The sequence below is a fragment of the Psittacula echo genome (genome assembly GCF_963264785.1).
Source record: "Psittacula echo genome assembly, chromosome: 6".
Classification (NCBI taxonomy): Eukaryota; Metazoa; Chordata; class Aves; order Psittaciformes; family Psittacidae; genus Psittacula; species Psittacula echo.
In genome coordinates, this window is record NC_137743.1 from 22547264 (window position 1) to 22569868 (window position 22605).

The following is a 22605-nucleotide window of genomic DNA, read 5'->3' on the forward strand; positions in this document are numbered from 1 at the left end:
AAATTCATTGAACATAAATCAGAATTTCTGGCCTAATTTGATCTCCTACAGGTAGCTCCCAAAGAGGTGCTAGAGGTGGGAGCACTACACAGGATAATTTAGGCAATTCTGGTTTCTGCAGAAGTCTGAACAGGGATACAGACTGTGATTCCCAGCAGGTTTTGATGGTTTTGAAATATTTGTTGTGTCTAGAAGTGGACCATCTTCACAGACATTCCTCCACAAACTGAGACTTGTTTCTGAAATGAAACGTGCTCCCTGAGCACGGGAGCTCCTGCCCACTGAAAATTGAATTGCTGAGTTCCCATTGCCAGGAAACCCTGCTGATGCCAGACACCAGCTCTGGCTCCAGATGCCCTTGCTGTGTGGAGGGGTTTACCGGCAGAGCCTTTGAGCCAATTTATCCCCAAAGCTGGCCAGTAGAAAACTCCTGATCATTCCTACTGATGAGAAAGAAACCGATCCAAATGAAAATAATGACTGAATGTGGTGGTCTTAATGCTTTTCTTTTATTCATTACTGCTGCTTTTTTCCCATCCCCCTTTGGCTTGAGGGTTTGATGCTCAGGATCTGGCCCCTATTTCTAAAGTGTTGGTTTGGGATATTTTCTTTCTCTTCTTTCCCTGGTTTCTGCCTTGTTTTGAGGTTTTTCTCTCCCCTCTGACACAGTTGTTACTTAGCGCAAAGGAATGCATTGAGTTTTTTTCTTCAAGGTATAAATCTTTCTTAGCATACTTCAGAATATTGTTCTGTTGGCTCCTGTGCCAGCAGGCGGTTCAGCAACAGCAGCAGACCTGTCTTCATGTGAAGAAAAATGAAATATGGAGGTGCTGGGAATGCACTTTGATCTGTTGATTTATTTATTTATTGTTAGACTGCAGAGTGTTAGCTCTAATGAAAGCGTGGCCAGCCCTGAAAATTAAATTTCCCAGTGCTCAAGCCTGTCAGGTTGGGAAGCATCAGAAAATGCTCAAAAATAACTTCGGTGTTTTTGCCAGTGCATGAATAGTCATATTGTTGTTTGCCAGGAGGTGGCACTCATCATTGCCTACCTGGGTCTGCATATGCCCCGCACTGCATGTGCCCGCTGCTCATTCTGCTAAGGCGGGACATTGGTTTTCCCTTACGTCATTTGAATGTGGTACCAGCTCTAGAACAAGAGGAGCTGGTGCCCTAGGATCTTTCAGTAATGCAGATGGTGGAGAGCAGAGATATGGGTGGTCATGGACGTTGTCCCTTACAAATACACGTGTGATTGATCTCATGGGTAGGGTCAGAGTGCATCCTTCAACTGCACTGTAAGCCATAAACAACCAGTGTAGCTCATCAGTTGGGTGACACAGCTGAGTCTGTGTCAGGCAGACACACACAGGCCCCCTGGGTTGCCTGAAAATGGCATCTGTTGATGCTCACAAAATAGGAGGTGCCAAGGTTGACTGTTGCAAGTGCTTATTCCTTGGATATTTTGGGCTGGCATAAGTAGTCCTGAGGCATCCCTGCTTTGGAGCCCATCTAGCACACAGAGGTTGTGAACACTAGTGAAAACTAAGTTTGAGTTGTGAGTATTGATGAAATGAGCCTGCGGCATCTACTTGGATTCATGCTGCTATTTGGTTTCCATGCTCATTGCTGTGCTGCACTGTGGGAAACCTGCTGATGAAGAGTAAAGTCCTTCCAGCAAAACTGTTAAAACTATGCTGGAAGAACTGAAATGAAGTCTGTCAGTGTAAGCTGTGCCAGCTGGCTGCAAGTTCAGATGAGACCCTCGAGCTGATGACATACACCGTGTGGCTCCGGCCCTACAGAAAGAGAGTTCCTTTGGCTAAAGTTAGAAGGCACAGTCCTCAATCTAGGTTCAGATCCCATTCAGCATCTAAAACCTGCCATTTCTTAATAAAAGCTTCAGCTGGTGAAAGAGTCTGTGTTTGAGGTGGGGTTGGATGGAGGGAGCTCTCCTGGCAGGCAGGGTATTCCTGTTTCCAAGGCCTCTTTTACTGTGAATCTCTGTCACAGCTGTCCTCATTGGTGCTAGAGGGAAAATTGCAGTGGTCTTCCATAACATCCAGAGGGTGACTGCTTTGCTGATCCCTGTCATCAGGGTATACCTATGGCCTATACTGATGCACTGGTGCAGGAATGGGGGTTTACTGGCAAGGGGTTGTGGCAGGTGAAAGTTTTGCTCCATCTTGGTGGCTAGAGATCAGTTCAGACACAGATGTCTGGTGACGTTTCTCAAGCATGGAGTTACATTCTTCTGCCAAGGGGAATATAATTTGTATAAACTCGTGTACTTGTATAAACTTAGAGCTGACTGCGGTGAGGGTGGGGGATACCCCTCCCCAGGTATTTGTCTTGCAGTGTTAGAGATCAGCCTGTTTTTAGCAAATCACAATACTACATTTTGTTTTGAGATGTATTTTTAGGAACAACGTTATTCAGCTTTCTGGCTGAATGACAGAAGCTTTTCTTTGTGACTTTTTTCCTCCTACTTGTTGTCTTTGGGAAACAAAAATAGAAAGAACAACAAGAATTTTGTGAAAAGGCCTGGACGAAACACATTTTTAACAGGAAAAGGGTCTTCTAAACTGTTGTAAACCCTTCTGTACCTAGTTATTATAAGAGCCAGCAAAGTTATTTTTCTCCCCTGAAATCATGAAATCATATTGTGCTACTCGGAACTAGAGAAAGAAGAAAACACAAGCAGGGAATGGGAGGGGGGAATTGCTTGGGGATGTTGAGGGAAAAGCAGGTTGGAGATGATTTGTAGGGAACAGTGATGAAGATTTTAGAAAGAAGACACTTTGGGCTGTCACATTGTTTTGGAGTGGGAGCCTGACAGAGAACCCCTCAGGTTACTGTGGAAAATGTGGAATGAGAAGGTATTGCTGGGCTTGGACTCTATGGTTATGTGTGTGAAGCACCTGGAGAAACTGTTCAATCTGTTACCTGCCTAGAAAGAGATGTTCTCCTTCCCCAGTGCCACCTGCCTTACCTTCCAGGTACCTCTGTGCTCAGCATGCAATGTGGACACCAGCATGTGGACTGTTTTCCTGGGGGAGAAATGTGCTAAAAATGGAGACAGCTTGCCAGGCTGCTTTTTTCATTTGAGTGCTGGACTTGTTTATTAAAACATAGTTGTCCTTCCCCTTTGCCCCAACAGACAAATACTGTCCAGTTGCATGTGCTGGGAGGTGGTGAGGTTAAACATTTGGGGTGGTTGGCGCAAGTAACTAGCCCAGGGTAGAAGCAAACTGTCTCACATTGGCTCCGTCCACCTCAGTAAGAGCTGCTCTGTTCTTTCTATTAAGAGCGATTAATGCATCTTCTTAAAGAAAAGCTGGCACGCTGTTGCACTGAGTGTTAAGAGTTTGCACCTGGCTATACATTGCAGAACTCCCTGCCAAGAGAAATACTAGTTTCCAAGTTTGTTGGCCTGCTGTTTGGAGATTTTAATGGTTTTGTTTGTTTTTGTTTTCTTTTTTGGAAATCCTCCCACATTAAATTAAAAAGGAGAACTTGGTAAAGGAAATCAGAAGGGATGCTTTGAGATGCTTCATTTGCCAGCAGTCTCTGAACTTGTGACCCTTTAAAATAAAGTACTTGGGCTTTCCTGTGGGATGGCTCCCTTGGGGTGGAAGCAAGCATCTTTCAGGCTTGTTTGCCTTTAGGAAGGAGTCTTTGACAGCACAGGAGAAGTTGTAGTGCAGCATTCTCAGCCAGGACTTCCAGTGAGGAAAGTTGTTCAGCTGGGGACTGTGATAAATCATGGTTCCCCTGGAGCATGCTGGGACTGCAGAGAGCTGGAAATAAATGCTAGGAAAATTCAGCTTTTGTAGCGAGCCATCTTTCAGGATGATGTATGGCTTTGTAACAGAAAGAGATTCCTTTGCTAGGGCTAGGAGAAAGCTGCTGCCTTCCATTGGGAAGGAAAATGTAAGAAGTTTGTTGATGTAAACCCATGCTGCAGGCTTTCCCTGAAAGCTGTGCTTTGGCATGGGCTACCTTAGTCTGAGAAACAATCTGTGTGGTACTAATGGAAAAGTGTCGCTGATAGCCCAAGGTGGTGGTAATTAGTTTTTGGAGTGAAATGAGACGGTAGGTTTGGCAGGAGGGTAGGGATTGTACATTTAGTTGGCCAGTATAGTAGTGACTTACCAAATGTGGCTGTGGAGGGAATCAGATGGCATGGGATGCTGTTCGCACCCCTGCCCCTTGGCTGCTACATTGTCCTGAGCAAATAATTTCTCTGGATGGAAAAAATGTCTTGTCTTGAAATTGCAGTCACAGGAGCCTATGTCTCCGCTTTTATCCCTGGACATTCCAAATCATCTTGGGATGTTTTGGCCATGTTGATAGACTTGTTAGCTGGTGGGGATCTGACAGTATTTTAGATTCTCCTCTCTTCTGTGTGAGGGCTTGGTTTGAATTGCTGAGAAGTAGGGGATAGCCTGAGTTCTGGGTTTGTGTAGCAAACAGAAGCTCTTTCCTAGCTATAATTGATGTCAGTCTGTGGATAGCTTTGTCTGAACTGTGTTGTCTTCTGGAGCTATTGCCATACTTCTCTACTCAGGGTTTTGGTAGCGCTGTTAAGGAGACTCAGTCACAAAGCCAGAGTCAGCCTCCTTCGAGGCTTTCTCCCATCCCTCTGCAGTGGTCAGTTAACCAGAAGGAGACAGCTTTGCCCCAGTGAAAGGGGGAAACAGCTGAGTCCTGCTCTGCTCATGCCAGGGCTCTGCTGCTTGTAGCAGCTCTTGGCTGGGCAGTGTATGGCGGCTGGGATGTACCCAGTAGCAGGCAAAGACTTCTTGCTTTTCCCATGTCCCAGACATTGGCAAATGCTATTTTGCTAACTGAGGTGCTGAGATGCAGAATTGAGGAAACAAGTGCTGCAACAGAAGCAGTGCCATGTTGTAACAGAAAAAAATCTGAATTAACTTTTAGCATTCAGTTGGTACAGATCTGATTGCAGGCTTCTGATAGTCAGGCAAAGGTCCATATTTCACTTGGTCTTGGCAGTAAAAGTGAGATGATCAGTAAGCCCCATTGGTTTCTCAGGCCAAACATACTTTGATCAGTGGTGCTGATCAAAGTATGTTCTGTAGAAATGGGATGTTTCCACTCCCTAACCTCCCCAAGCAATGTAAATGTTGTTGACTTAACAAGAGAAGAAGAAAAGGATTCCATCTAATCTGGTCAGTGTTGCAGATAGTGAATCAGTGTTGCTCCTTGTATGACTGAGTTCTCTTGAACTGTATCACTGACTAATTTGCTCTGTTTCTTCTTATTTTTCATCAGCCTAAGCAGGCTTCTTGTGTGAGTTTCAACAGCTCTGTTTGTAACCTGTTTGCTATCTCTGAAAGATCTGTTCTTCTTGGTCAACTGCCTCACTGCCTGTGTTTATTCTGTTCAAATTCCCCAAATGGTAACTATATACTGAGCAGTGTCAACTTGGTCAGGATACTTCAGGGGTATAATTTTGTCCACTTGGAGGATTTCCAGTCTGTTTCTCTGAGCTGTGAATGTCGAGTTATCAGTTTGTTTACCTTGTTGTCATGGCTTCAGCCTGAAACTCAAACATTTTTACAAAATTAAAAACTGCAAACTTAAATCTGGGTAACTGATCCACAACGGGACAAATAACTCATGTTCCACCATCAAAGTGGAAATGGTAGGCTGGCTCTCAGCTTGGATTTAGACCAGTGCAGTGTGTGTAAGTGCTAACCGCTTGTATGAGGCCGTGCAGGCTGACAACTGTAGCCTTTAGATGCAGGCTGCTGAGCTTGAGTGCTTCACCACTGTCCTCCTGTCTTGTGCAAATTATCAGCCTGAGGATGGTGCTGATGCAACATCTCAGTCAGGATCTGTGCCACAACTTAGCTAGCTCCTTCACACCAGGAGCTAGCTAGGGAAATGCCACTGACTGTACCTCTTGTAGGCTTGAATGAAGAGTGAACACCACCACCACCTCAGTGCCTGGTTGAGAGCCATGAGAATCCCAACTAATCATCTTCTTCTGGGGAATCTGCACAGTGGCTAAATTTAAATGCTGTCACCTGGTCTCCACTGATGTCCACTCTGTCTGTACTTTTAAACAGCTCCTGTATATTACCTTTTCCTGGTCCAAGGAGTAATTGCCTTTTTGGTATGATACAGGCCACACAGGAATTGTACTTTCCTTCCAAAATAAAAACTAAACTAATTGCAGTTTGTTTCTCTCCAGCTGCGTTTTGGGGAGATATCGCTTTAGATGAAGATGATCTGAAGCTGTTTCAAATAGACAGAACCGTTGACTTAACAAAGCACTCAGACGGCAACGCAAGACACACTTCAGGTAAGGGCAGCCCTAGGATGGTGCCTTCTTTCCCCTGGTTTTGTCCTTAGAGAGGAAGGACTTCTCCCTCACTTGTGATACTTGTTCCCACAGCCAGGGCAGTGCATGCAGAGCTTAGTTATGTGACTGGGCGTGGCATCCAAGTATGACCTTTGTTAAATAAAATCCAAGTCATAGTTTGATGTATCTAAATCCTATCTTGTTTGAGGGAGGAGATTTTCAAATTTTCAGCACAGGTCTTTTCCTGTGAGGAACTTCCTTTCTGCGAACTTGGAAGGAAATGTGTTTGCAGTTGGGCCACTCAGTTTGGAATTAGTTTTGACTCTTACTGTCCTCCTCCCTTTCTTGCCATGTATGATCTTAATGGAATAATGCCTTTTTTTCAGCTGTCTATCTAGATAAAACCCACTGCAGTCTTGTATACAGACTACCCTTGAAGTGATGTTATAATTGAAATAGGCTAACAGTTGCTTTTATTTCCTATAAAGCCAATAGATGTGGCTCTTATGTCTATTCAGTCTTGTGCAGGACCAGAGCTGTTTCTTGACTCAGGAGTTCTGCCTGGACTCCACCTCTAACAGCCTGAAATGCTTTTCAGTGTGTTTGGACGGTTTAGAGGGCTCACTGCAGTATTGTTGCCTCTACTTCACTTTATGCTGCAAAAGAGAAATTGTTGGAAGTCTGAGCTCTGAGAGATACCAGAGGGACTGGAGACAGAGCAGGTCAGGACAAAATTATTTTCTCTCTCTGCCGTTACACTCTTAGGTTAGCAATTAGGGTGAAAGTTTTGACAGAAGCAGAAATCACTGAAATCATATTCGCCTGCCCCTCGAGCATCTCAGCAAATTATACAATAAATATTGTATAATTTGTAAGGACTGGTGGCTGCATCTGTATTCTTGTGACTGCCTAACTTTGGTTTCAGATCATCTAAGCACTATGTAGGTCCTGTTCTGAGGATCGGTGCTACAGCTTTCTGTTGGGATGAGAGTGAAAGATGACATGTCCAACACAGAGGCATGCTTTTGATGTTGATGTAACTGATTAAACTCATGCTGATGCTGAAATTCTGGGCAGAGGAGGGGTATTCAGTTCTTCAGATTACGGATTGCTCCCCGGAAATTCTGTTATCCCATTGTCGTGTCACTTAACCCACTTATATCATGTTTTGGGCTGCGGCACATTCTCAGGTCATAGCTAATTAAGAGTAGGTTGCCTTCAGAGCAAAAGGTAAATCAGAAAATGAGGGCTAAGAATGTGGGTCAGGCAGCATTAATCTCTTCCATATTAGTTGACAGTTCCTGAAGTTAGATGAGGAGACTACTGGGGAAGCAAAGCCAGACAGTGTTTGACTGTATTGTTTTGCTCTGATAGATTTTTCGGTTGCCATATCTAACACGTTTCTTTCAGTTGGCTCTGGTGCCAGACCACCATCTGGCAAATGGACTGAGTTTTGTAGCCCACATCTATATCATATAATGCAAGCACTGGTCTCTTAGATCCATGGCTCATGCTGTGCGGTTAGACTACTCTCTTCCTGGCATCTTTTACTGAGGCAAAGCTGGAACGTCATAAGATGCTTTGCATCAGGTGAATGGTGGTGTCACGTCACTCACTTGGCCCTGTCCTCATCTCTGGCTTTATTTGTCCTCCTGGTTTTCAGCCGCTGGAACCACAAGCTGACAAGTGGGCAGCCTCCGTGAATGCCATGCTTTCTGTGGAGCATGCACAGTGTTCACCTGCCCTGAGAGGGGGCTCTCTGCAGGAGCAGGGAGGGTTTATTCTTCTCTTGCAGGGCTTGCTTAACACTCACGTGAATTGTAAAAAGGTGGTCTACTTCAGCATGGTAGAGATTGGGACCCATTCTTCCCTGGGAGAAAGTTCTGCTCTCTGCTTTTTTTTATTTCCAGTGGGAAGAATGCAACCTCTGTACAGAAAGAGCCTGAAACCTTTTATGAATGGGACGCCTTGAATTATAACATTTCAGAGTTTTCTAAAGCTGTTAACTGGATTATTTGTATAGTGGAGGAAGTACTTAATATGTATATACAGACATACAGGCTCTTCGTATCTGGGAGCTGCAGTTTGGAGCATGCTATTAGGCTAGGCATTCTTCTTCTCCTGTGTTGTTTCCTTGTCCCCGGAAAATGCTGTTTGGGTGGAGGGAGGGGTGAAAATTGTGCCATTTTGCATTGTTGGGCTGTTTATAGACATATACCCTATTAGCTTGTGTGGAGCATCTGCAGCTGGCAGACTCTGGAGGAAGAATGAGATTCCTATGTGCTTATGGGTGACAGAGGACATGGTTCTTTACTGGATCCAACTGAAGATGATACGCTTTAGTAAAAGCTCTACCTTGGCTGGTGAGGGCTGAGACTATCAGATGTTTTAAGCTTTCCCCTTCTTTACCTGCTTCTAGGCTTTGTCTAGAAAGATGGCTATGCCCATCTCTAGGCCCTTGAGAGAGAGGCAGGGAATGTGATCTGAGGACAGTCTGGATTCTGCCACAGATTTCTATGCTGTGTTTAGTTTCACAGCATGAATGTGCTCTAGGCTTGTTTTCTGCATTAATTTCCTGCTTGCAGAAATGCCATAGTTGCTATTCAGACCCTCAAAAATCTGTAAGCCTGCTTGAGAGTGGGATGCCTCATAGTTTAGTTTTTCCAAGCATCTTCTCAGCAGATTTTGGAGCTACTGTTTTTTTCCTTATATCTGGGGCCTAAAGGAATGGAGCAAATAGCATTTACAACCAGTAAGGGATGATTGTTAAAATAAAAGCATTTAAAGTATTGAAATTAGCTACCTCCCTGTCTCTGCTTCTGTGGGATCAAGTTTGGATGTCATGTTTACTATGGAAATCTGTTGTTCTCATGCAGTGGTGTTGAAGTGGATACACTTAGGATTTGGCCCTGTAGAGATATGGCAATTGTTCAGACATAATGAGAAGAACCTGGTACCTGGAGATCTGCCAGTGAGCACTATCCTCAGCAAGCCCAAGCTTTACCAATGCCTAATTACTTTGATGAAAGATTTTTTTCAAAGAACTCACAGTTTTGAAAAGTTTCCCATAGATTTTTTCTGTAAGTTCCGTGAAAATATTTGCTTTTACAATGCAATTTTAGCATAGAAGAAACCTGAGTCAAAGCTTTAAGGATTTCTCTGCTGCTTAGAGCCCACGGATGGCTTCAAAATAGGAAACAAGATCCACAGGCTGTGAAACTGCACAGTGTCACTTCTGTTTTGTACCCAATTGAGTCCACTGGTGCAAGGTGATTTGCTTTATTGCTTTATCTACAGAAGCATTAGCTGTAGAGGAAGAAGACCTTTTCTTTTCTTGCTATGCCTGTGGAAAGAATGTGCCTATTTAATTCAAATGGGTTTAATTTAAATCTTTTCAGGCAGCTTAGGGATTAAGAGGACTTTTCTGATATATTACCCCTTTTCCTGATTTTTGTATCATGGAGGCAGTTTCTAGTCCTGAAAGGCACTTCTGTGAGTGAGAAAGACAAGTTTGTCTTTTCTGGGTTTGGCACCAGCAGACCAAAAGGCACATGGGAGTCTGGCTGCCCTCAGCAGTGCCATGCTGTGCTGGGCTTGCTGCTGAGGCACTGACTCTGCATCCCAGTGCCGCCAAGAATGCTTTTCAAGAACAGTCAAAACAGGTCCTCTTTGCCTCTGATTCTGAGAGTTTTTTTCTGGCTTATGGCTTGAGGGCCTTCATGAGGCTTTCACACTACCACAAATGAGTGGCAGGGAGGATTTACAGAGCATCTTTGCTAGCTAAAGTAATACTTCACATAACAGTGCAGCTGGGATGGGAGTATATTTGATCCCAGGATTTCCAGTGAAATCAGAGGGGAAACAGCGGCTGCTGTGAATGGCTGAAGGCTCTGACAGCAAATTTGTGTATGTTATTCTCTGGCAAACAAGCTAGGCAGGAGTTCTGCATTAAACCTTCTCTTAATAAGAGCAGGGAGTAGGTTTGTTGGCACACAGTAGCTCCGCTGGTTTTGAGCATGCTGTGAAAATGCAGGCAGCCAGATGCTTCACCAGATCTGCATGAGGCCCACATCTGCAGCAGGCTGCTTTGCTTTATCTTGCTTTGGAATGCCCCTGGTCGCTTTTCCTGTTTCAGGACTGGCTCATAACTTTTTTTTTTGTAGCAATCCAGAAATCACAGGTTTCAGTCCAGTGTGCAGAAACTGCTTTGGAGCATGGAAGCAAACCTTGAAGGAATCTGAAAGGGAGCAGAAGAATGTGCGCTCCTGTGTAAGAGCACACATGAAAGACTGTGTGGTGTAGGCGGGATCACTGCAGTGCTTTTCAAGTTACATAGCAACTTTTAATTCACCTGAGGTGGGCTGTCAGACCCAAAACATATTTCTCTGCTCTCTGGTTGATTCCTATGTGAGCTGGAGTTGCTTGTAGGACAGATTGATGGGGTGCAGCTCTCCTGCTAAGAGTTGTGCTGTTTAGCCTCGGGGTGGAGAATAAGACATCTCCCTAAGGTGCTGGAATAAGAAATCTCCCTAAGGTGCTGGAAGCAGTCTCAAGCGGGGCTTCTGCTGCTTCACTTTGTGAGAGGTTGCTCAGTCTAGGGGCTGTGGCTACTAATAGTGCTGCACATTACTTCCTTTTTGATGCTACTGATTTGTTTCTAGTGAAATTTAAGTTAGTGCAAAATGCACCTCTAGAAGAATGAAAAATCCAGGGATTTTAGACCATGACTATCTGAAATACTGGAGAAGATGTGATTTATGGATTTGAAGGAGAGACTGTTAAATTTCAGCTGACTTGGCACGTGCATGCCAAGCTCAGAGCTGTTTTTTCCCTCTAACTCACGTTTGGTGCTTGCTGTAGTGGCACTTGGCTAAGGGTAGAAGGGATGGACTTCAGAACTAGTGGATTCAGGGCTGCCTAGGGCCTAACCTTCCATTAATTTAGACTTAGAGCAAATCTATGGGTTGTGCTAACTTAATGTGAGTTGTATTGGTTGTAAGTGGCCAGGAACAATGCAAATAACTATGTACATGCTGTAACATAACCCACATCTGTGAACTCTCTACAGGGGTCTGTGCTTCCACTGGGAAATCTTTAGTGAAGGTTGCTTCCTCTTATGTGGGTAGAGGAATATCTCTGTTCCAAGAGACCTGTCTGAGGGCTCTGTCCATCTGTTTGCATACCTTCTTTCAGTTTTCCACAGCATGTGATGTGCACTCCAGGGATGTCTCTTTTCAGTCCATGCAGCCGCTTAACAGGAAGAGGAGCCTCAGCCCCCTCTGTGGAAAGGTAGGTGCCAAGTGCCTGATGCTTGGCCTGATGCTGAGGTTTGTTTAGCTGTGCCAAATGATTTTTCTGTGACTAGCCCCAATGTTTACCTTTTGAATCCATTCAGTCAGGACTTTTCCCAGAGCAGACAGCCATGAAATGAATTTCCTACAGTTCTGTAGTTTGCTAAGGCAAGGCAGGAGCTCCCCTTTGGAAGAACTGGGTAAGTCCTCTATGGCTGAGGATGCTCTTATTCACACTGTTTTTCTGAGTTATCCCCTTTCCCAGTTCCACATTTCTGTGCAGTAAGACGGTGATCCTCTCTTTGCAGAAAAGCAAATACTGTGTTTTTTCCATTCTAGCCTAGTCTTGCAACCCTATTGCAACCTTCTCAGACCTGCCTTTCTCCAGCATAAAGATAATTGTCTACAAAGCCCATGACCCTTGACTATTGCTGATCAATCTTCTAATTCCCATTGCGAGCAAATGCTAATCTTTAGGGTTGATATTTTCTTTTTTTATTCCCGAGTGCCAATTTGAAGTCCATTTTGGAAAATGTTGAGATGGATTTTTCTCTCTTATTGCTGACTTTAGCAATGCCATTTTACTAGTTACAGGAACAGAATCTGCCAGTCTGGTGCCTGACAGTAGGAGAGGAGAGAAGGTGATCAAGTAAATGTGCCAAAGCATGGGATGTCTATATGTGCAAAGAGGACAGATCTCCCTTGCGGTGTTCAAGAAGTGGTCCTGCGTCAGGACAGCATGGCTGTCAGGAGCGGGGAAGTTGATTTGTTAGGCACGTCTGCTTGTTCTAAGCTTGCTACTGGATTGATCTGTCAGTGGACAGTGCCTGTGGGGCGATTGCAAGGCACATATGCTGGTCCATCCACTGAGCTGCAGCTCAGTTCACAGGCACAGACTCTGCTCTCGAGGGCTTTGCATCTCACACTTCCAAAAGCACAGCACAGGCCAGCTTTGTGTTTTTGGCGGGGCTCTTTTGCCCTTTCCACATTGCTTGCTTCCAATAAGGAAGAATTCCACCAGCTGTTCAGTGTGGGGGCACAAGAGAAATGCAGAGCAGCAGCTTATTTCTTTGCTCCTGCCCTTGTATGTGCAAGGGATTCATCCAATTTCCTCTGTGTTGCATGTTCAGCTCTTCTACTTTAGAGATTCCTGCTCATCCTTGGGTTGTCCAAGAGCCCCTTCCCCCTTGTCCAGAGGGTTGCATTCTCCTCCATCAGGAGGCATTTTCACTTTGCCCACTGCCCAGAGAGGGTTTGGTGTGTTAGGTAAATTTTGCCTTCCTGTGTTCACCAAAGGGAGTTTCTTCTTTTCCTTACATGCCCCCTCAGACTTCTCCCTTAGGAAATACTCATGGAGAGGTGTGTCATGTGCTGACAAGTGCTGTCTTACTGTTACATCTGCTTCCCAGTGTTGTTTTTGTTCCTACTTTCGCTGAGTTTTGTACAGTCCCTATCTGACCTTGAAGTATGATGCAGGAGAGGGTGGTCCTTGAGTGCTAGATAATGTTGAGTTAACATCAGATGTTAATGGAGGGCTGTCCACTGCCTCCGTAGGCAGTAAGGTACTGCTTGTGATATGCCTGAGTAGCAACAAGAGGTTCTACGGATTTTGCTCCACCTGTTCCACCAAGAGGTATGCAGCCTCCCATTTTCTTTGGATGGGGGTCCTTCCAGTACAATATATTGCTTAAAAACCATTTGAGACCAGTGGGGCTTACAGTGTTCCTTCACATACTGGGCTGCGGTGTTCCAAACTTGGCTTGTGACAAGCAGAAAAATGCTTCACTCATCACAAGTAAATTCTATCTCTTTTTTCACCTTTGCTTGTCATAAATGTTGTGCAGGGCAGGGTGAAGAGAGTCCCAACCAATAGGTGAAGATACCACCTGGCCCTTGTCAGAGCACAGCCTGGATGACACAGCCCTGCATTCCCTGTGGAGTAGGATGTACTTTTTCCTCTTGTCCAGGTTCCCGGTGGCAGCTGGTCACATGCACCACGAAGCGTGTTTTGTAAATGCACTGTTCCCTGAAATCAAGTTTTCTGGATGGTGGCTTCCCACCTGTCAAAATAAGTGGTTTTATTTCTGCTGTGCAGAAACGTTGTGCAGTCCACATTCAGCCTTACATAGCTTTTCTTTTAGTGATTTTATGAGCTCTGCAATATTGCTCAAATTAATCCACACAAGCAGTAAAGCTTTCTCCATTGTAAGGAAAATCCCCAGCTATTTCAAACTCTGCCACTTTTTCATTCTGAGTGGAAACTTTGGTTGTGTTTATCCTGTGAGTCCAATTCATATGCTTCCTTCAGAAATCAGCCAGGAAGGCAGAAACACTGTATCACTCTTGTCAAATGCTGCACATCAGAAATTAATCTGCTTGGATTTTGTTAATGAGCAATTAACTTTCTTTAAGTACCCAAAGAGACATCTGCAGAAATTATGTATGAGGCCATGTTTGAAGCTGCTTCGAAACAGTCTGTTTCTATAGCTCCTTCCTATTCAACATGATGCCATCAGCTTTGGGCATAGCTGCGGCTTTGGGCACAGTGTTGCTGCATGGACAATGCTGAATCTCTGCTGCTCCTTGCTTGACTTTGCCTGACTGGCTGCCAATGTACCTTCCCTATCCCCTAAGTTCTTTTTAGGACACATCTCAAGCACATGGAAGTTGGAGGTAGATGGCAATATTAACCCTTTAAGGAGCTGCGATAGTCACCATATAGAGCATTTGTAACGCCTGATTTGTGTTCATGACTGTCTTGCTCTTGATCACTCTTAACTAAATTTTCTTTAGCTCTTGTCTACAGCTGGTGTAACACACTGGGAGGCTGTTCCTTTTACTGATGCCAGAAGAGTCTGAATAGTCTTTTGTGTTTAAGTGGAGGTTATTAAATAGCTTTATATTAATTAGCTGTGATGCAGGGAACACATGGGCAAATGTACTCAACAAGATCAGTTTATCCATATGGAAATTACATTGGATGTTAAATCCATTACCCTAATGGTAAACTTTGACAGTGCTTAGCCAATAACTGCAGAATTGCCTAAATCATGCATTTGTTTCAGAGCTGGGAAAAAACCTGATTTATTGGAATACTTGCTCAAATGAAGAACTGAATTTGCCTGAAATGTGTAGCCTGCCTTGTGTTTTAGCAAATGAATTTGAAGGCAGAAATGGTAGGGTCTAACAAGCTCTGACAGAAGTCATGGCAGGATGGTCACTCTGCAGGGATGGCTTGGATGCCTTGACCCTCTGGCTCTCTCCTTTCAAGCAGGGATGTTGCTATGCCCACAAAATAGAAGTTGCTTACCCTGTTCAGTGAAATAGCTGGCAGGTCCAAGAAACAATCCGTAGACAAAATGGCTTGATGGATAATAGCAAACAACAAATAAATTAGAAGTTGTAAACTGCTCGTGTTTGATTGTGAACAGAAAGGGGTTACATTTGTGGAATAAATGTGTTCACTTTGAGCTACTTGTTTAGGCCTAATTTGGAAAGAAGGCTGGTGCTTGTAGCTGCAGTGGACAAAAACCCCTTCGCTGCGGCTCCCCTTTTCAAATGGCAAGGACAAAGTATTTATTCAGCTGTCAAGTGGGGAAAGAAAGCAAATTAGTTTTAGGCTGAATTGCTGGACTGTGTTTACCGCTGTAGTTTTGAGGCCAGATGGTGACTTGGACAGCCCTGGGGAATGGGTAACAAGTTTCTGTGGGGCAAAGATCAGAAGCAGAAGGAAATATTCAGATTATCTTGCTGTTCCACTTCCTAGAGAGGAGAAGATAGTGTGCAATGTGTGCAAAAATAGGCTGTGCTGGGGAGAGGATTAGCCACTCTTTTTTTACAGTTGATGGTGTTGCTGAATGCTGGCATTAGTGGCAGAGAGTGGGTTGGGTTTGAGACCTGACTCCCCCACCAAACTGCAGCTGTCCCTGGGATGGATGGGGCAGCTTCTCTGCCAGCAGCTCTCAGTGGGCAGCTCGCTGCAGCAAGGAAAGCTCCTCTGCCACTATTCCCCACCGCTCCCCCATGGCTTCTTTAATGACTGCATATGATTTGAGCATCTGTTTCAACAAAGAGCCGGGACCTTAGTGCTGGATGTGGCCTAAGACCTCCCAGCAGTGGCCATGTTTGGCTTGTGCTCCCAAAGCTTTCCAAGCCCCACTTGTCCTTCTGCCTCAGTGCTGGCTCATGCCTCAGTTTCTCTGCTGTTGGCAGTCCATTTGGAGTGTCCTTTAAGTGAGCTGTGGTGGAGCTGGTAGGTAACCAAGCAGATGGGGTGTCTCGGCTATATCTTCTTAGGTTGCTCAACTGTCTGTTAAAGGTGGTACAGGCTCCTGGGGGCTAAGGCAGCACCAGAAACTCTCCAAGAAGCTCCAGGATTGTAAGGGTCTGAATATCCAGGCAGAAAGCAAGCTGGAAGAAAGGTCTCTGTGCTGCACCACATACTCTCTATGGAAGGAGTTTTAATTGCATTCAAGCATAATTTAGCTTCCAGTGTAGTGTGTTTCATTTTGAGTTAATTTTTATCCAGTATAAACAAGGTAGGGGAAGACAAAAGGATTAGGAAGGCTGAGTGGGAAGAGTGGTCTGGCCAAGCTGTGGAGAGCCCTGGGATCTGACTGGGAGCCCACAGCTGGAATGGGGCATGGGGATGCTGCAAGGCAATGCAGGGAGCCTGGCATGGCTGTGCCCAAAGGGGCCCAGAGTAGGCTGAAGCTGAAGCAATTAGACTGTGTAGGTCAGAGGGAAAGGGGTGTTAGCAGAGGGGGACCAGGAGGGTTTATACTGCCTGTTAGAAGAGTAATTGGTGAACCCAAGCCAACTCTTACAGATTCCTTCTCACCTGCAACTTCATTTGTTTGCCTTCCCTTTGAAAGGAGAGACAGGGAAGGAGGTGGATTATTGTGAATCGAGAGGAGTATGGTGGAGAGGCAGACACCTGTTAGAAATAGATTTTGATCTCAGGTTGACAAGAAATCAAGTGCAATAGGCTGTGTGGGGGTACTTGTTATCACGACAACATTACTGCTTTTATGTGCTGCTGCACACTGTGTGTGGGGACCTGGCCATACAGCAGAGACAAAGTACCTGTGTACTCACTTCAGCTTTTCATTTTCACTTGCCACAGTAAAAGCACTGTAAGACAGGGCCTTGCAGGACTCCTTCTTACTGGAAGAAATCAGTGACATGACACAGGTTGTAGGTAACCTTTTTTACTTGCTTTTCTCTCTCATCTGTCTTTCCACCCCAGTGGACAGAGGTGGTTGTTACAGCCTGTGGGAAAAGGCCTCTTCCAGTGTTCTCAGTCCTCCCTTGTCTTCAGATAGCATTGCTACCTTAAACATTGACTCTCAGTTGAAAGGTTGGTGGAGAGCTTGGGTCAGGTTGTCTCATTTCTTGCAATGCCTTCTTTCAAAAGGATGCATAGCAGAATAAAAGTGATGCTGCCACTTACAGAACGGCAGGGACTGCCCTGGGAAAACACAGGGTGTTGAGGTATGCCTACACTATGCTTCTGCTCTGCCTGCTGTGCCATGCCAAACATGGCTGGCCAGCAAAAGGGCTTGGTGCATTAAATGCTTTGCAGCTGATGTTTGTGGCAGCCTTGTGTTTGTTTAGCTGTGTTCGCCTTCCTCCTCTCATGAACTTCCCTGGGAGGCCAGTGTCCTCGCTGTGCACAAGCATTTGCAGAGCTGATGTGGAGATGACACATCTGCTTGTCAAGCCTTTGGACCCTGGGACTCTCCTGAGTTATTGCAGCTAGTCAGCTTACTCTGAATATGAAAAACAGATTCCTGCAGGGAATTTGGGGTTCAGAATTCTTCTCCTCTTTAATTTATTTTTCTTTAAGTAAATTGAGGGAACTTCAGCTATTCCACTGACAGGAAATGCTGAAGGATCTATCTCAAATCATTTGCTCAGATCTCCAGGGCCCAGGGCTTTATGAAAGGTTCTCGCTATAGACTCTCCACCAGCTCTGGGAAACATCTGTTCCATATTCTGAATGCGTTTTCCCAGCAGAGCTTGCTTTTAATAAAATCATCGCTTTCTCTGTGGTTAGAAAATCCAGTGCAATAGTTTTTTCTATGCTAAAAACTTCTTGACCACTGGTTAATGAGGAAGTTAAAAAGCAGTATGTAACATCACGTTTGACTTACCCTGTTCTTCCAGAAGCTTATCTGCTGGTCAAGATATGACAGAGTTCAGCAGAACTGAAGCTCTGAACAGTGACAGTTCAGTTGTCAGACAGTGGACAGTTAAATGTGACCTTCGTTTCTTGGTTTTGTTGATGCTTCATTGTAGCCTCTGTTTGAAATCCAGTGTTTAAGCTGTAGCATGTGACTAGCTTATATATTGAATGAGACTATGAAAGTGAGGTGTTTTGAGGCATAGGCAGGGGAGACGAAATTGTTAATTTTTAAAATGTATTTTTTGATGCTTTTTTCCCTGGGTTGTGTCACAGCTCTGAAATGGCCTTTCCTCCACCATAAAATGCACTAGAAAAAGTCTTGCAGTTATTTGATCCACCTGAGACCAGATAATGTGTACAGTCACAGTAGCTCTGCTAAATACAAAAATAAGAGACCCCAGCAAAGTCCTTAGTGCTCCTTTGTCCTCAATAGAGGTGATGAACTTAGTGGTGATAGCTACCTTCTGTGTCCAGCTATGGAGCTCTTTCCCTGTGTGGACAACCAGGGAAGGAAGAGGAGATCCAGTGAACATGGAGAGAGCCTTCATTCGTATGGAGAGGAAAAATTATCCTGGCTTGGAACTGCTCTGAAAGTGGGATGTTTTGATTTTAATGGGACTCTATGATTTTGGAAAAAAAGGAAGAATATAGCACAGAAATAAATGCCTTCAACCCTAAGCTGCATCTTGCAGAAGACGAATTTTCAGGTCTAATATATTACTACTTCTTCTAGTCCCACTCTGTCTTGTGGGAAGTATTGGTACTGAATGGAGTCTGCTCCCTGCTCTTTCACTAGGTTATGCAGCTTTTGTTCTGTGCTAGTGGTACAAGGGAGCTGCAAACAGTACAGTTTTGATGGCATGCTTTGTGTGCACTCTCTCTTCATAAATTGTCTTTTGGTTTGGTTCCAGCTGAACAACTTTGACTTCTTTTGACAAAATTAGATTTTTGTTTTCCTCTTCTGGAAGAGCAGGAGAAACTGCTTTCTTCCCAACAATGCTGCAGCCTGCTGCTTTCTGCTTCACTGGACTCTTACTTACCACCTCAGGCTGCCCCTCTAGTTCCTGCAAACAATTTAGGCACCTGTTCTTCAGCCAGGGTTACAAGTGTGGTGGATTTATATCAGATTTATGGTGCATTTAAGCTACTGGACATTTATTTCAGTGAGCCAAGCTCCCTTGGCAGTGCTAGTCTGTGGGAAACAGAAAAATAAGTTGCTGTACAAGTGTGCTGTAGGTAGAAGATGAAATATTCCCAGCCTGGGCAGAGAACCTCTTGTGTATTCCCTGCCAGGTCATGCACAGAAACTAAGTTATCTAGTTAGGGAGTCCAGAAGTGTCCTGCTGGGGTTGTAGCTGTAAAGCAGGAAAAATCGTTAGGGAGGACTGAATCACAAAAATGTGGGAGTTAAAAGAGCTTAAGATTTCTAGTGCAGCTCTCTGCATGGAGGCATGATCTAACAAAGTCTGTATCATGCCTGGTTGTGGGAGAAGCAGACAAAGCTTGAACAGCCAGGCTGGAGAAAGATGATGGCTGGTCTGGCACACCAGCAGGTGGGAAGTACTGAGGATGAAAGTGATCTTGGAGGTCTTATTAAGTGCTGGATATATATTAAAACCCAGAAAAGTCAACTCTGTTTTGCTTATCTCATTAGGGGTTACTGTAAGCAGTAGACCAAGCCTGACTTTTTATTATCCTGTTGGTTTTCCGTGGAGCATTGTGTCAAACTGAAAATCTCCATTCTCTTCAGTGTTTCTAATGATAATAGCCTGAAACACATATACGAGCATCTCATGCTCTGAAGCAGTAATGCTGCTCTTGGATGTGGCAGAATAGTCCAACAGAGAGGTACAACTTCAGGAACATGTTAAGAGGGCAACAGGAGCCACACATTGCCTGAAACCTTTGTGTAACTGCTTCCAGATGCAAAGTGTATTTCCTGGATTCCTTATTTATTGGTTATGGCACATCAGTTACTTATCTTTGTTTTGCTAGGATCCTGCATTAGCTTTCTCTTGGGAAGAATCAGAGAAGAGGACTAAATATTTGTCAAGTCACTGTAATCTTTGTGCTTTACCTAGTTGTCATAAGGATAGGAAATGTCTAAACGATCAAGTGAATCAGAACAGGATCTTCCAAAATTCTCATGTATGATTCAAAAACACGTCTGTGGGAGAGAAGGGTATGAGTGCTCCTTGTCTGTGCTAGTGAGATTAGTGATGTTTGAAAATATGTGATATATCTGCACACCCATATCTGGCCTTTGTGTAGTGCTCTCCCTTTTCATCAGCTTCAATGAGACAAAATATGCAAAGATGTTGTAGATTTCATTAGTCACACTAGTTTATTCAAACATCTCCTTTGCATAAGAAACCAAGGCTTGCACTGATCTCTGGGAAAGAATGTGCTCACAGCTCGGAAAAGCAGTCTGTGCAAATGACACTGCAGCACGGCAGAGGTCAGCAGCTTGGGTGCAGGAGAGGGGCCTGGCTGTAGGGTTTGGTGCCATCATTTGCAATTCAATCCCATACAGCTCCCTCTTAGGGGAACAATTCACTAAATACAGAGTTGTTCTTTTTTCCTAATTCACCATATAATTCACCTCCCAAGTTCAATTAAGAAGCAATCTGTTTGTGGCTGGAAGCAAGCTACATTTATTTAGAAATACAAAATTATTCTTTGCTTCAGCAAAGACCACATGCCTTAATAATTCTGGTGGTGAATGGCTGGTTAAGGTTGCCTTTAAATGGAAAGGGATATTGTGTGAAGAATAGCATACTTTGGGGGGGAAGGGGGGAGGAAGGGTGTGAGAAGTCCTGGGGATGTAATATTCAACTGAGAAGAGGAACTTTTGTTGAGCTTGGGCTTAAGGAAGTGACGAGGACTGGGCATGAAAGAAAACAAAGGGTAATCTTAGGATGGGACATTGAGGCTGGAAAAGAGTGATAGAGTTCAGAGCAATCCATCTTGTTGAATCAGGCTTGTTCTTGTTCACACATCTAGTGGCTTTTGTCCAGCCAAGCTCTGTTAAACTATGGCACTTCCTCTGGGAGACAATCCCCTGATTTAGTGTGTCTCTTGGACTAGGAAACTTTAATCTATAGTCAGCTGAGGGTCTGGGTATTTTATTTTCCTCTGGTTCACTTTGTTGCTGTCTTTCATCATCCCCGATATTCTAAGTAGTATAATGCTGGAGATGCAGAATTTGATACCATCCTCTAAAGTGTCAGAGATGGATTTTTTCCCCTGTTCTTGCCCCTTTGGAGGGGCTGGAGAAGGATTTGCAAGAAGCCAGCTCCAGAGCACAGGGATAGTTTTACAGCTAGCAGAACAAGACTGGTTTAGGGGTTGGAAAATGTCCAGTTGTCTTGAAAGTGGGACATCCCTCTTGGAAGTGTCCACACTACATCCAGCAATGTTGCTTGATACAGTATCTCCCCTTCTACATATGGTGGTTGACCATGCTTTTTGTGCTTTACCTTGCCACCGAGACTGTAGAAACTTGCTCTTGCTAATACCTCTGCAGAGATCAACTCATTCAGCCTTCCTTCTGCTCACAGGAGATCCACAATTCCAAGATGGGGAAGGAGGGAGGGGGACAGCAGTGGTCAGCACCACCTTTTTAAGGCTGCAGATGTAGTCTGGGCCAGTTTTATTTATCTGTTATACATTTTGCTGTCTCATGTGTTGTGCTTTCTCACTATGTAGGCATCATTTACAGGTTCAAACTTAAACAGGGGAAGTTTAGATTAGATATAAGAAGTTCTTCACTGTGAGGGTGGTGAGGCACTGGAATGGGTTGCCCAAGGAAGCAGTGAATGCTCCATCCCTGGTGGTGTTCAAGGCCAGGTTGGACAGAGCCTTGGGTGGCATGGTTTAGTGTGGGGTGTCCCTGCCCATGGTAGGGAGATTGGAACTAGATGATCTTAAGGTCCTTTCCAACCCTAACTATTCTGTGATTCTATGACATGGTTTAGCGTGAGGTGTCCCTGCCCATGGCAGGGGGGTTGGAACTTGATGATCTTAAGGTCCTTTCCAAACCTAACTATTCTGTGATTCTATGATTCTATGATTTTTGAGCTTTCCCTTCTACTGTAGTCACCATGGAGAGCTTTCCTGCCAAAGAGATGCCAGTTGATTTTCCATACTGGGTTTGTGACTGTACAGTGGCTTATTGCCCAGGTTCTCTCTATAGTTACTTTCTGGCTTCTCTGGTGTTCCGAAGTTGGACCTTGCAAAACGGAATGCCCAAGAAACCTAGAAGACAAACAGCTATAGAAAGAAGAGCCTTGTTCTTATCTCTTCCCCTTTCCACATTTTCCAACCATCTTTCTATCCCTTTCACTGCGTTTTCTTCTACTGTCCCTGTCCTGAAGGTTCTCTTGCTGCTGGATGATCTTTCATTGCTCCTACCCTCCCTACACTCAGCAGCTGCTGGTACTACATAGAATTCAAATCTCAAGGCTGCATGACTGTTGTTTCCTCCCTTGGTGGGACAATCAGAAGATCCCTGGGCAGATTTTATGATAGGGTACAAAAGCATTAAGCATTCATGTAGACATTTTTAAGAAACTGAAGAATACCACAGGAAACCAATATTGTGATAATGCCTCTGCTTTTTCACCCTTTTGAAATATTTAGCCTCTCTGAGTTTGGGTTTGTTTTTTTTTTTTTTTACTTTGGTTTTGGGTTATTTTTAGTTTTCCTTTTGCTTTACTGGCTGCTACTGGGGGAGTTTGTTTTTGAAACAGGCATTTTAGAGGAAGCTGACGGGAAGAAATAAAAAATATTTTGTG

At 44.4% G+C, this 22605-nt stretch overlaps 1 protein-coding gene across 1 annotated transcript in view; it reads left to right on the forward strand.

Moving 5' to 3' along the window:
* The window catches only part of TLL2 (tolloid like 2), a gene marked incomplete at its 5' end in the record, with an annotated part of 96730 nt that overhangs the window by 29193 nt on the left and 44932 nt on the right, over positions 1-22605 (forward strand). Inside the window, one exon of the mRNA XM_080621657.1 lies at positions 6221-6331. Coding sequence (XP_080477783.1) covers positions 6221-6331 — 111 coding nt within the window. The remainder of the gene's footprint in view (positions 1-6220; positions 6332-22605) is intronic.